The following is a 14,742-nucleotide window of genomic DNA, read 5'->3' as shown; positions in this document are numbered from 1 at the left end:
CAGATATGGGGCAATCAGATTCCTCATTGCCTCGTCGTAATCCCTAACAACAACAAACAATACCGAGGCTGCTTTATCGAACCCAGTGCATGCCACCTCACTGTATGTCTGGTGGTCAAAACTCTGGTAACTACTAATACACGATAACTACAATTATGGCACACGAGAAGCATACGTCGCTTTATGTTCTGCAGTGTGTCCCCGTAAACAAAACTCTGCTCCCTCTCTATGACCTGTCATCATGTTCTGGACGCAGGAAGAAAGATACCCGGCTCTGCGCTGGCTGTTGCAGTCTACTATTTGTGCTTTCACGCTGCTCTTGGCTCAACGGCGCACTCTTCTCCGAGGTCTGCTTTCGTTGGTGGCTGTCAATGAACTTGGCGCCTGCTCCTTTACACTGAAGTAACCCCCCCCCCCCTTTCCCCAATGGACATCACCTTGGGACATTCACCAAACAAGGCGCTGTTTCCACCCATGACTTGTTACCTACCGCCCACACAGGTCTCGGGTGCTGGTTCAGACTAAGATCGCCACTTTCGCTCTGTATTGTGGACTAGCTCCAACTTGGCGTATGCTGGGCCAGCCCGCTCATTTCAAACCACCATAGCCACGCTGCCGATGCTCGGATCCCAGTGACGCACGGCTGTAATGTCATCCCCTTCCGCATGTGGCAACTTTGCTCGTATTTATGAAATGATAATGAAATGAAGACCCTACGCTGTCGACAGGCGTTGATATACATCAACTGAAACAGTAGAAAATGTGTGCCCCGACCGGGACATGGACCCGGAATCTCCCGCTTACATGGCATACGCTTTATCCATCTGAGCTACCGAGGGCACAGAGGACAGTGCGACTGCAGGGATTTACCCCTTGCACGCTCCCCGTGAGACTGACATTCCCAACTTAATGTCCACACACTACATTCGTAGTGCCCCTGCCCTTTACACTCATTACTTACGGCAGACAATCTTACCGAGTCCTGTGAGAGTTCGAACCATATGTGTGCATCCGAACAGAAGCAGAAGGTCAATGGCCGGTTAGCCTTAACAATATGAAGATGGTATCTTGTCCGAAAGAACAGATACCATCGGTGACCATGCAGCTATCTTAGAATGAAATGATAAACGTCCGAAAGAACAGATACCATCTACGCATAGTTAAGGTTAACCAGCCATTGACCTTCTTCTTCTGTATGGATGCATACGTATTACCCGAACTCTTACGGGACTCGGTAAGATTTTCTGCCGCGAGTAACGAGTGTAAAGTGCAGGGGCACTGCGAATGTAGTGTGTGGACATTAAGTTGGAAATGTAAGTCTCACGCGGAGCGTGCAATGGATAAGTCTACATTTACATCTACATCTACATGATTACTCTGCAATTCACATTTAAGTGCTTGGCAGAGGGTTCATCGAACCACAATCATACTAACTCTCTAACATTCCACTCCCGAACAGCGATCGGGAAAAACGAACACCTAAACATTTCTGTTCGAGCTCTGATTTCTCTTATTTTAATTTGATGATCATTCCTACCTATGTAGGTTGGGCTGAACAAAATATTTTCGCATTCGGAAGAGAAAGTTGGTGACTGAAATTTCGTAAATAGATCTCACCGCGACGAAAAACGTCTCTGCTTTAATGACTTCCATCCCAACTCGCACATCATATCTGCCACACTCTCTCCCCTATTACGTGATAATACAAAACGAGCTGCCCTTTTTTGCATCCTTTCGATGTCCTCCGTCAATCTCACCTGGTAAGGATCCCACACCGCGCAGCAATATTCTAACAGAAGACAAACGAGTGTAGTGTAAGCTGTCTCTCTAGTGGACTTGTAGCATCTTCTAAGTGTCCTGCCAATGAAACGCAACCTTTGGCTCGCCTTCCCCACAATATTATCTATGTGGTCTTTCCAACTGAAGTTGTTCGTAATTTTAACACCCAGGTACTTAGTTGAATTGACAGCCTTGAGAATTGTACTATTTATCGAGTAATCGAATTCCAACGGATTTCTTTTGGAACTCATGTGGATCACCTCACACTTGTCGTTATTTAGTGTCAACTGCCACCTGCCACACCATACACCAATCTTTTCTAAATCGCTTTGCAACTGATACTGGTCTTCGGATGACCTTACTAGACCGTAAATTACAGCATCATCTGGCAGAAAGCTGGCTGAAGCCAGAGATAAATTCTGCCGAAATTTTTGCAAAGGCACAGACGGTGTTTAGGAAGGACAGATCGCATGCAACCGGTGGTGGCGTGTTTGTCGCTGTTAGTAGTAGTTTATCCTGTAGTGAAGTAGAAGTGGATAGTTCCTGTGAATTATTGTGGGTGGAGGTTACACTCAACAACCGAGCTAGGTTAATAATTGGCTCCTTTAACCGACCTCCCGACTCAGCAGCATTAGTGGCAAAACAATTGAGAGAAAATCTGGAATACATTTCCAATAAATTTTCTCAGCATGTTATAGTCTTAGGTGGAGATTTCAATTTACCAGATATAGACTGGGACACTCAGATGTTTAGGACGGGTGGTAGGCACAGAGCATCGAGTGACATTATACTGAGTGCACTATCCGAAAATTACCTCGAGCAATTAAACAGAGAACCGACTCGTGGAGATAACATCTTGGACCTACTGATAACAAACAGACCCAAACTTTTCGACTCTGTAAGTGCAGAACAGGGAATCAGTGATCATAAGGCCGTTGCAGCATCCCTGAATATGGAAGTTAATAGGAATATAAAAAAATGGAGGAAAGCTTATCTGTTTAGCAAGAGTAATAGAAGGCAGATTTCAGACTACCTAACAGATCAAAACGAAAATTTCTTTTCCGACACTGACAATGTTGAGTGTTTATGGAAAAAGTTCAAGGCAATCGTAAACTGCGTTTTAGACAGGTACGTGCCGAGTAAAACTGTGAGGGACGGGAAAAAACCACCGTGGTTCAACAACAAAGTAAGGAAACTACTGTGAAAGCAAAGAGAGCTTCACTCCAAGTTTAAACACAGCTAAAACCTCTCAGACAAACAGAAGCTAAACGATGTCAAACTTAGCGTAAGAAAGTAAAATTCTATGTACCGACTCGACAGAAAATCCTAGGAAGTTCTGGTCTTACGTTACGTCAGTAAGTGGCTCGAAACAGCATATACAGACACTCCGGGATGATGATGGCATTGAAACAGAGGATGACACGCGTAAAGCTGAAATACTAAACACCTTTCTCCAAAGCTGTTTCACAGAGGAAGACCGCACTGCAGTTCCTTCTCTAAATCCTCGCACAAACGAAAAAATGGCTGACATCGAAATAAGTGTCCAAGGAATAGAAAAGCAACTGGAATCACGTAACAGAGGAAAGTCCACTGGACCTGACGGGATACCAATTCGATTATGCACAGAGTACGGGAAAGAACTTGCCCCCCCTTCTAACAGCCGTGTACCGCAAGTCTCTAGAGGAACGGAAGGTTCCAAATGATTGGAAAAGAGCACAGGTAGACCCAGTCTTCAAGAAGGGTTGTCGAGCAGATGCGCAAAACTATAGACCTATATCACTGACGTCGATCTCTTGTAGAATTTTTGAACATGTTTTTTGCTCGAGTATCATGTCGTTTTTGGAAACCCAGAATCTACTCTGTAGAAATCAACATGGATTCCGGAAACAGCGATCGTGTGAGACCCAACTCGCCTTATTTGTTCATGAGACCTAGAAAATATTAGATACAGGCTCCCAGGTAGATGATATTTTCTTTGACTTCTGGAAGGCGTTCGATACAGTTCCGCACTGTCGCCTGATAAACCCAGTAGGAGCCTACGGAATATCAGACCAGCTGTGTGGCTGGATTGAAGAGTTTTTAGCAAACAGAACACAGCATGTTGTTATCAATGGAGAGACGTCTACAGACGTTAAAGTAACCTCTGGTGTGCCACAGGGGAGTGTTATGGGTCCATTGCTTTTCACAATATATATAAATGACCTAGTAGATAGTGTCGGAAGTTCCATGCGGCTTTTGGCGGATGGTGCTGTAGTATACAGCGAAGTTGCAGCATTAGAAAATTGTAGCGAAATGCAGGAAGATCTGCAGCGGATAGGCGCCTGGTGCAGGAAGTGGCAACTGACCCTTAACATAGACAAATGTAATGTATTGCGAATACATAGAAAGAAGGATCCTTTATTGTATGATTATATGACAGCGGAACAAACACTGGTAGCAGTTACTTCTGTAAAATATCTGGGAGTATGCGTGCGGATCGATTTGAAGTGGAATGATCATATTAAATTAATTGTTGGTAAGGCGGGTACCAGGTTGAGATTCATTGGGAGAGTCCTTAGAAAAAGTAATCCATCAACAAAGGAGGTGGCTTACGAAACACTCGTTCGACCTATACTTGAGTATTGCTCATCAGTGTGGGATCCGTACCAGATCGGGTTGACGGAGGAGATAGAGAAGATCCAAAGAAGAGAGGCGCGTTTCGTCACAGGGTTATTTGGTAAGCGTGATAGCGTTACGGAGATGTTTAGCAAACTCAAGTGGCAGACTCTGCAAGAGAGGTGCTCTGCATCGCGGTGTAGCTTGCTCGCCAGGTTTCGAGAGGGTGCGTTTCTGGATGAGGTATCGAATATATTGCTTCCCCCGACTTATACCTCCCGAGGAGATCACGAATGTAAAATTAGAGAGATTCGAGCGCGCACGGAGGCTTGCCGGCAGTCGTTCTTCCCGCGAACCATACGCGACTGGAACAGAAAAGGGAGGTAATGACAGTGGCACGTAAAGTGCCCTCCGCCACACACTGTTCGGTGGCTTGCGGAGTATAAATGTAGATGTAGATGAACAACCTAGAACTGCTCAGATTGTCCCTCAGGTCATTTATATAGATCAGGAACAGCAGAGGTCCCAGGACGCTTCCCTGGGGAACACCCGATATCACTTCAGTTTTACTCGATGATTTGCCGTCTATTACTACGAACTGCGACCTTCCTAACAGGAAATCACGAATCCAGTCGCACAACTGAGACGATACCCCGTAGGCCCGCAGCTTGATTAGAAGTCGCTTGTGAGGAACGGTGTCAAATACTTTCCGGAAATCTAGAAATACGGAATCAATTTGAGATCCCCTGTCGATAGCGGCCATTACTTCGTGCGAATAAAGAGCTAGCTGCGTTGCACAAGAACGATGTTTTCTGAAGCCATGCTGATTACGTATCAATAGATCGTTCCCTTCGAGGTGATTCATAATGTTTGAATACAGTATATTCTCCAAAACCCTAGTGCAAACCGACGTCAATGATGTAGGTCTGTAGTTCGATGGATTACTCCTACTACCCTTCTTAAACACTGGTGCGACCTGCGCAATTTTCCAATCTGTAGGTACAGATCTATCGGTGAGCGATTGGTTGTATATGATTGCTAAGTAGGGAGCTATTGTATTAGCGTAATCTGAAAGGAACCTAATCGGTGTACAATGTGGACCTGAAGACTTGCCCGTATCAAGTGATTTGAGTTGCTTCGCAACCCCTAAGGTATCCACTTCTAAGAAACTCATGCTAGCAGCTGTTCGTGTTTCAAATTCTGGAATATTCCATTCGTCTTCCCTGGCGAAGGAATTTCGGAAAACTGCAGTCGCACTATCCTCTGTGCCCTCGGTGGTTCAGCTGGATAGAGCGTCTGCCATGTAAGCGGGAGATCCCGGGTTCGAGTCCCTGTCGGAGCACACATTTTCACCTGTCCCCGTTGATATATATCAACGCCTGTTGACAGAGTAGGGTCTTTATTTGATTATTATTTAATTCTAGAGCGTTTCCTGGTCACGGATGGTATCTGTCCGAAAGAACAGGTACCATCTTCATATTGGTCGCATCTGGATGATGTTCCTAATTCCGCTCCACTCCGTCTGCCAACCGTTCTAACACAGTTTCCCGGAAACAGTCGTTTAGGTGCTGCCTGTGCCCTTTCGCTGCAAGGTACGTCCTCTGAAGAGCCTGTAGCTTGAAATTTCAGTTTATGAGTAGAGTCGCATGACTAGTCTTAAACGATCGAGCTTTCATTCCATCTGCAACTAACGCCCATCACTGAAATCAGTATGAAATGTAATCCTTTGAAGAAATACAATTTTCTGTTCGTTGTAGCATGAAGATTAAAACTCTCCAAATGCCATCTTAAGGAATTCATTGACATGTTTCCAGTGTCAGTTCATTAGGATTGTTAGCTGGTGGCTAGTATGAGAATATATGTCTTTTCACTGCATTCAAAAATGTGTTTGGGAATTCCTAAGGGACCTAACTGTTTAGGTCATACGTTCCTATCACTGCGTTACAGACATGCTCTATAGGTGACAACACAGAGAACCAGGCAAATCCGTGTAGGGTCGATACATTTCTCGACACGTCTGCAACGTGAACTGGAATATGCTGTTTGGCACGTTCGTCAAGTGTATGACTTCAGGGTTGACCAGTCTTGTCATAAACTGGTAGTCATTCGGCCTCAGTTCAACAATTACCAACTAACTCCTGTTGTCACATACACTAGCTGCCCACGCCATGATTTCAGGAGCTGGTGAGGCTTGGATGTCGTGAATTGCAGCTTCCTGTGACCTTTCACGGTCTACAGACACTTTGCTATTGGTCTCACCGCTTCCCCAAGAAGCGAGAATCATTGCTGAACACCAATAAGTACCATTCAGTGTTTAAGTTAAGTCAGGCTTCAGACCGTGGTAATCGCTGTTGCCGGCGGTGAACGATGCATGGCAGCTCGAGATCTCAGCTCAACTTCCTGTAATCTGTTCCCGATGATTTTTGGTGTGACTCTGCTGGATTTTAGCTGTGGTCATCTGTCTTTTCGTTAGAACGACTCTAAAAATCCAACTATCCTCTGGTGTTGGAGCTTTGAATAGAGGTACCTCCTTGCCTCACTGTTGTAAGAGCCAGTCTCCTGACCACTCATTCTTCAGTCATTGTGCTGTAGCCCGCTGTGTATGCAGGCCGTCGGTATGTTGGTCACACGTTTCTCATGCCAGGAGTTTGTCCTTTCTCAAAGCCCGAAAGATGGGGATAAGCTGCAAGTACCCATCCTCTGCACATGGTTTTTTCCGATCCCTATCTGAGAAGTTCCGGCGACGTAATACACAACCAGTGGGTAACGCAGCCTTCGGGATTAACCATTTAATGTGACTTTCAATTTAAAAAAAATGCCTTTGACCATCGCATGCCAAACACCGTGTTACAAACTAGTTTACAATTAGAGGAGGTAATAATATTTCAGTTTTAGATGCACAACAATTATGAAATTGAAACTGGAAACAAATAAAATATTGACGATATTTGGCAGGTTGACGCAAGTATAGCCAATGATTTAATGTCCTGTAGTACTGACAAGCGACAATAAAACATAATAATAAATGATCACTCACGTAAGCATATATAAAAACTGTTACACTAATAATGCAATGAAGAACAACGATATTTATCCAATTGTTACCGTGGACTTGGTTTTTAAGGTATAGTGAAAGGAGATTTTTCGTAATTTGGTTTGTATGACTTTAGTGCCCAAATGATAATTATCTTAACTTTGTCTATTCAAATAATGACTGATACTGTTTTGTGATGACAGATTGTAGAAAACAATTACCAAGCGAAATCAAGTTCATGAAATATGTTTTAATGAATTTACGTCGAAAGAAATATGGACACAGTTATTTGGATTGTTGCAGAGGACGTCATGACTTGTACTGGCAGATCGACATTTTCTTTTCTCCCTCACTCTTGCCATTGCAGTCTGCTGTAACCTATATCACTAACGGCTAATCCGGCACTCGTAACCTAGCTCTGTTGCAGGTTGCCTATATAACGGCTTAGAATGGCAAGAAAAATTTTTCAGTATAAAATATAATTATTTACATAATTTAAAAATTAAAAAATGTAAAATGTGGTCCTAATCTACTCATTACGAGGTAGAATTTTATGTTAGAAGTTCCACACAGTAAGACAAGTATTACAGTTAGAAACTGTGTATATATCTTGAGACAGCACGACTCGCAGATTACCCAGACTCCATTCACCCACCGAGCGGGGTGGCACAGTGGTTAAACACTGGACTCGCATTCGGGAGGATGACGGTTCAATCCCGCGTCCGGCCATCATGATTTAGGTTTTCCGTGATTTCCCTAAATCACTCCAGACAAATGCCGGGATGGTTCCTCTGAAAGGGCACGGCCGACTTCCTTCCCAATCCTTCCCTAATCCGATGAGACCGATGACCACACTGTCTGGTCTCCTTCCCCAAACCAACCAACCAATCCATTCACCCAATATTCGAGAATCGGACCACTTAACAAACGTTGCACATTTTTTAAAACATTTACGAAACTTCTTCTGTCTGGCATCCCACAAAATGATTAAAGGGAACAAGTTTACTAACAAGGGAACCCCCCCCCCCCCCCATCGCACCCCTCAGATTTAGTCATAAGTTGGCACAGTGGATAGGCCTTGAAAAACTGAACACAGATAAATAGAGAAAACAGGAAGAAGTTGTGTGGAACTATGAAAAAAATAAGCAAAATATACAAAGTGAGTAGTCCATGCGCAACATAGGCAACATCAAGGATAGTGTGAGCTTAGGAGCGCTGTCGTCCCGTGGTTAGCGTTAGCAGCTGTGGAACGAGACGTCCTTGTTTCAAGTCTTCCCTCGAATGGAAAGTTAAATTTTTTATTTTCAGACAATTACCAAAGTTCAGGCACTCACACGTAATTAACTTCGCTCTCCAAAATTCCAGGACATGTTCAGATTTGCTTGAACATATGCAGGATTTGACTGTCTACACATGGAAAAATTTGAAAACGTTAAAAACATATGTTTTGACAGAGCACAGGGAAAATTGAGCGACTGTGAAAGTGTTGCATTCATTTGTTGCAGTTTATGTGACAAACTCTTATGTTTTCATCACTTTTTTGGGAGTGATTGTCACATCCACAAGAAAACCTAAATCGGGCAAGGTAGAAGAATCTTTTTACCCATTCGCGAAGTGTACAAGTTAGGTGGGTCGACAACATATTCCTGTCATGTGACGCACATGCCGTCACCAGTGTCGTATAGAATAAATCAGACGTGTTTTCCTGTGGAGGAATCGGTTGACCTATGACCTTGCGATCAAATGTTTTCGGTTCCCATTGGAGAGGCACGTCCTTTCGTCTACTAATCGCACGGTTTTGCGGTTCGGTAGCAAAACACAGACACTAAACTTATTACAGTGAACAGAGACGTTAATGAAGGAACGGACAGATCATAACTTTGCGAAAATAATGAAAGTAAACTCTTCACTCGAGGGAAGACTTGAAGTATGGACGTCTCGTTACGCAGCTCCTCACGCTAACCACGGGACCACGGCGCTCCTGATCGCACATTGTCCTTGATGTTGCGTATGTTAGGCATGGACTGCTCAGTTTGTATATTTTGCTTATTTTTCATAGTTCCACACAACTTCTTCCTGTTTTCTCGATTGATCTGTGTTCAGTCTTCTTCACGGCCTATCCACTGTGCCAACTTATAACTAAATCTGAGGAGCGTGCGATGGGGAGGTTCTCTTGTAAGAGGGCTACTCGGAGAGTATGGTCGCGAAATGGAAACCACAGTGAAAATCGCAAATGTTTCGTTTGTAGCAGTCAGCTATATCTTCCTGCTGCTTCTCTACATATTCGCCGCTCACGGTGACGCATTTTTTGGTAACACTGCACCAGCTTTCCAATACCCTCGTCATGGAAGGCAGCGGCCTGTTTTTTGCTAATTCTCTACGCTGACGTATAGCTTGTTGTCTATGCCAAAATGTCTTCATAGGCAGCGGTTCATATGACCAGAGATGAAAATGGAAGGGAACCAGTTTCGGACTGAATGGTAGTTAAAAGCGTTGCTGGGCTTCCCGTTCCCCTCCAGTGTGCGGCCGACAATTGTAATAAAGAAGGAAATACATGTCAGTTATGTTGCGTGGACTGCGTGAAATCAGGTGAAATCTCTCGCAGGCACCCATTCAAGGCGGGAGATGCTATTTTATAGGCGTCTTCACTTGCTCCTTGAGCGCTCAGATCTTAAAAAGAGGGACGTGACGCGATCGACTGGCATACTAGAGACACCGTCCGACACATCTGTTTACGTTTCATCTGATTTTCACTGCGGTTTCAATTTCGCGATTGATCGGACCTTACTTTCGGAATATCTATTGTACACTTTGGCTATTCATGCAGTAAAATTTCAGCATCAGTTACGGCGTTTTATTTTATCACCTCTTCGCTACTACCGGTATACACTTTTTTTAAATTGCGTATAAGGAGAAAGAATATACGAGGGTGAGTCTAATGAAAACCTTAAATATTTTTTTTAAATAATTTGTTGTGCAGAAGTGGTACAAAGCTGTATCACTTTTCAACATAATCTCCCCCACTCTCGATGAAAGTCCTCCAGCGCTTACAAAGTGCATAAATCCTTTAAGAAAAAAAATTCTTTTGGTACTCCACGCAAACATTCATGCACCGCGTGGCGAACCTCTTCATCAGAACGCAACTTCTTTCCTCCCATTGCGTCTTTGAGTGGTCCAGACATATGGAAATCACTTGGGGCAAGGTCTGGTGAGTATGGTGGATGAGGAAGACACTCAAAATGCAGGTCTGTGATTGTTGCAACTGTTGTAGGGGCAGTGTGCGGTCTTGCAAGGAAGCCATCACCTTCTCTTTCAAATCGCCGAAGAAGTTCTCAGAAGCATCAACACGTCGTTGTCTCATTTCAGGAGTCAGCTGCCGTGGCTTCCATTTGCAGACACTTTGTGAAACTGGAGCAAATCATGCACAATGTGGTTCAAAAATGGTTCAAATGGCTCTGAGCACGATGGGACTTAACTTCTGAGGTCATCAGTCCCCTAGAACTTAGAACTACTTCAACCTAACTAACCTAAGGACATCACACACATCCATGCCCGAGGCAGGATTCGAACCTGCAACCGTAGCGGTCGCGCGGTTCCAGACTGAAGCGCCTAGAACCGCTCGGCCACACCAGCCGGCCACAATGTGGTGTGCTGACCCATGACTAATCTGTAAACACGCTGCATTGTCATTCAGTGTCACTCGGTGGTTTTCCTTCACTATGGCTTCAACTGCAGCAGTGTTCTGTGGAGTCACAACTCGTTGTGCCTGACCTAGACGAGGAGCATCTTCCACTGAGGTCATTCCATTTGCGAACTTCCTATTACATTCGTAGACTTGCTGCCGTGACAAACATGCATCACCGTACTGAACCTTCAATCGTCGATGACGGCAAATCAAGTAATTTACAGCAATGCAAAAGTTTAAAAATTTCTTTTAAAAAATACAATGAAGTCATTTATAGCAATACAACAGTTTAAAACATTTTTTTAAGGGAAAACGCAAAGCTACCATTACGGCAATAACAGTCTTTCAAAACACGCCGCTAACGGCAATCAAGTAATTTATAGCAATACCCCAATTTAAAAAAATTCTTTTTATAAATAAAACAGAAGCTAGCAGTATGGCAATAACAGCCTTTCAAAACACGCCGCTAACGGCAATCAAGTAATTTATAGCAATACAACAATTTTAAAAAGATTTAAAGAACATTAGTAAACAGGCTGCTAAAGTAAAAACAGAACTTTGTTAATAAAGGACGGTGAGATAGTGAAGCTACCAACACCGCCATTTAAAAAAAATCAAAGGTCTCAGCAAACACACGATTAATGGCAATAAGAATGGAGGAATTTAAAAACTGTTCTTAAACAAAAGTGTCCTGGAATATCATTAGAACGTAACAGATACGACGGACCCGTGTAAGGGCGGCCACAAATCACCCACTCAGGGATGCTCAGGCTAGGCAGAATACTGACCAATTTAAATACGCCCGTAAACACAATTGTCACTCTCAGACTGGTCACTGCACCGACTTTTAGCCAGCGAAAACTTGTAATAAGATGGCTTAACTTCCTGACAGAATTAGAGCTAACCTCGTGCAAGGAAACATTACACCACACAGTCCTGAATGAGCGATCACATGATCAACCAACAAAAACCATGAATTAACTCATAACACACGACAGAATAGCGAAACAATTAAATTGCCAAAGCTACACCTCCGATCGGGCAGTAACGAGAGGAGGAAGAAAGATCACTGTCTTCAATTACACCGGTGCTGGGGACAGGAAACCCGATCGTCGGAGGCCACAAGGCAGAAGAGACACTGGTTACGCAAACTTATTACTTAATGATTAAACCTTGGACTAACGTAACTTGCAGTTATGCTCGAACAGGCAGTACACGACTTCCGAAGGCAAGGATCCACACATCCGACCGCGCACGCGTCGCCAGTGTACCCAACACGCCACGGTCACGCTACAACACGCTCTGTCACCGGAGTTCACGTCTTCTCTGCAACGTTGACGGGTAGTGACCGCTCCTTCTTGACCGATGATTTTTAAAATCATCTCCAAACGTTCTTGGCCGTAAGTCCTTGACCGCTTTACTTCAACCTTTTGCACGATTCTGTAAAAATATTTTGACGGCCATGAGCTAAGTAGATAGAGAGAGAGAGAGAGAGACAGACAGACAGAGAGAGAGAGAGAGAGAGAAGGATATGAATTTTCTGTCTTTGGCTGGGGCTATCCTTCGAGTCTAACGCAGAGTTCCTCACGTGTTGCAGCCATAGGCGCCAGTCCGGCAGTGCGGCCTCCGAACCTACAGCTGCTGGTGGCGCTGTGTCTGGCGACGTCGACGCTGGCGGTAGGCACTGGAGCCTCCAGCAGGTAGCGGCCTTCCGCCTCCGGCGAGGCCTCCAGAAGGCGCTGCGCTGTCGCCCCCCGCCCCTGAGGCGGCCGAGCCCGACGTCCGCGGCTGAGCGGTGAAGCGACTACGGCGGCAGCGGCAGCGTCGCGGGAACTCCATAGGCGGCGACGCGCAAAAGCGGAACAGTCCGGCGAACCCTCCCACTTTGATTTTCCTTTCTGTACGTAAACACTGGACCCTACTTTGCACCGTTATTACAAAGATGACGCCAATGCAGGTTGCGACGGGTATCACACGACGAGTAATGCGTACTTGCCAACGTCTAGTTGGCTCTGTCCGAAATCAACAGGAATGTGACTTAAAGGAAATTTACCACTGCTCCTAGTCGTTTCAAATAATTGCTGTGAAAGTGTTTAACGAGAAGGACTGAAAAACACAATAAGGCCTCTGCTAAAACACCCACACGACAGAAAAGTGTTAACTAACTCAAAACCAATACCAAAGTTTCTACGAGTCAATGAACAGATTTTAAATAGAATCCAAGTTTTAGTTTGTCGGTAATAATGCTGTACTAGCCATTTCTTCAGTCACACAAAAAATGGTATTGTAAATTGTAAACTGACAAAAAAAAGGTGTGAAGATCCTACAATTAATCGCTGAAGAAACAAATGCATGACTTCGCAAACAGACCAAAGAAAAAGTGTATCTTTCAAAACTGGTCGGAAAGTTTACTAGCCACAAAATATTCATTTCCAGGTCGCTTACAATGATGGTGATATTTATATGCCAAAGCAATTGATTTTGGAGAGCAGAAATCCTCTGGAAGGTACCCATTTCTAGCGCTGCCTCGTAAATATTTTTGCTTGTGAAGTAATTCGCAATTATAGCCTGAAGTAAGGTTTCTGTTAGAGTATCGTTTACTTGACAGGTTAATGATACGCGAATGGTGGTCACTGTAAACATTTTCCCAAGATGGACAGCTTCATTTCTGTTTCAATCGAGTGTTTGTCGCGCAAAAGACGCTGATAAAAAGTTTCTGAGAACTGTAATGTAAATAAATTTAAATTTCTAATATATTTAGTTAACTCGTGAGATTGTTCCACTAGTCATTTATCAGATATTGTGATTATATGCATATATTCGAATGCACAAACTATTTTATTTGTTCACATGTTTGATGTTACTAATTCCCTTAGTTCTTATTATTTAAGTCCCTTTTCGACAACTATTACTTCCTACATTGTGATATTACGATAAAGTATAAAAATATATATATGAATGTAGACAATGGTGTGACTTTAAAGAAAGGGAGCTGTAATAAAATTGAAAGCAACAATGAGGTCCACCTTTCTTACAGCGAAATAGTCCTCAAATGCTGTGTCTCGGAAATTTAAATTTCTGAGGAAGCACTCATTTCTCTGAGTTCTTCGGCATCAGGTAAGGTGTAAAGGCAGAACTTCCAAGTAATAATAAACTTATGATAAGTTGTATTTTCTGCCCGACACACTGTTTTGTTACCACATATAAAGTGTAGCTAAAAAGTTCCTTACTTTTACTTATTTATTTTTCTTCTTTCATTTCACCGTCTTTGGAGTACGCTGAATTAGACATTTCTTTGCGTGGTGTTCTTTCCTTTGTGCACGGTATTTCTTCGTTCTCTCTAACCTCCTCCTTATCTCCTCCTCCGAGATGATGAATTTAGAATTTAATTTATATTCGTCTTGAAACCTTATTTTTTCGTCCTCAGTACTTATGTGAACTGTTCTATCGAGTAATGACTTCCCTGAAATTTTAATTCCCTTACGTCTTTTTCAGTTTCCGTAAACAATGTAGGTTTGAAATTGCCTTTTGGCTTCTGTCTGGGTTTCTTCGGCCGATATTTGTTTAATAATTTTTCTGACCTTTCGCCAGCAGGGGTGCTTGGCATTTTCAAAGCTTCACCCGCCATTGCTGGTGGTGAACTGGGATC

The 14,742-nt window shown here is 43.6% G+C and overlaps 1 protein-coding gene across 1 annotated transcript in view; it reads left to right on the top strand.

The window, feature by feature from the left end:
• The window catches only part of LOC124802902, a 204,611-nt gene extending 190,629 nt beyond the window's left edge, over positions 1-13,982 (top strand). The window contains exon 5 of the mRNA XM_047263966.1: positions 12,691-13,982. Coding sequence (XP_047119922.1) covers positions 12,691-12,797 — 107 coding nt within the window. The 3' untranslated portion in view covers positions 12,798-13,982. The remainder of the gene's footprint in view (positions 1-12,690) is intronic.
• The last annotated feature ends 760 nt before the right edge of the window (positions 13,983-14,742 follow it).

This window comes from Schistocerca piceifrons, chromosome 6 (genome assembly GCF_021461385.2).
Source record: "Schistocerca piceifrons isolate TAMUIC-IGC-003096 chromosome 6, iqSchPice1.1, whole genome shotgun sequence".
In the NCBI taxonomy this organism is placed as follows: Eukaryota; Metazoa; Arthropoda; class Insecta; order Orthoptera; family Acrididae; genus Schistocerca; species Schistocerca piceifrons.
The sequence above is the reverse complement of the archived record's forward strand: the minus strand, read 5'-3'. Positions and strand labels throughout refer to the sequence as shown.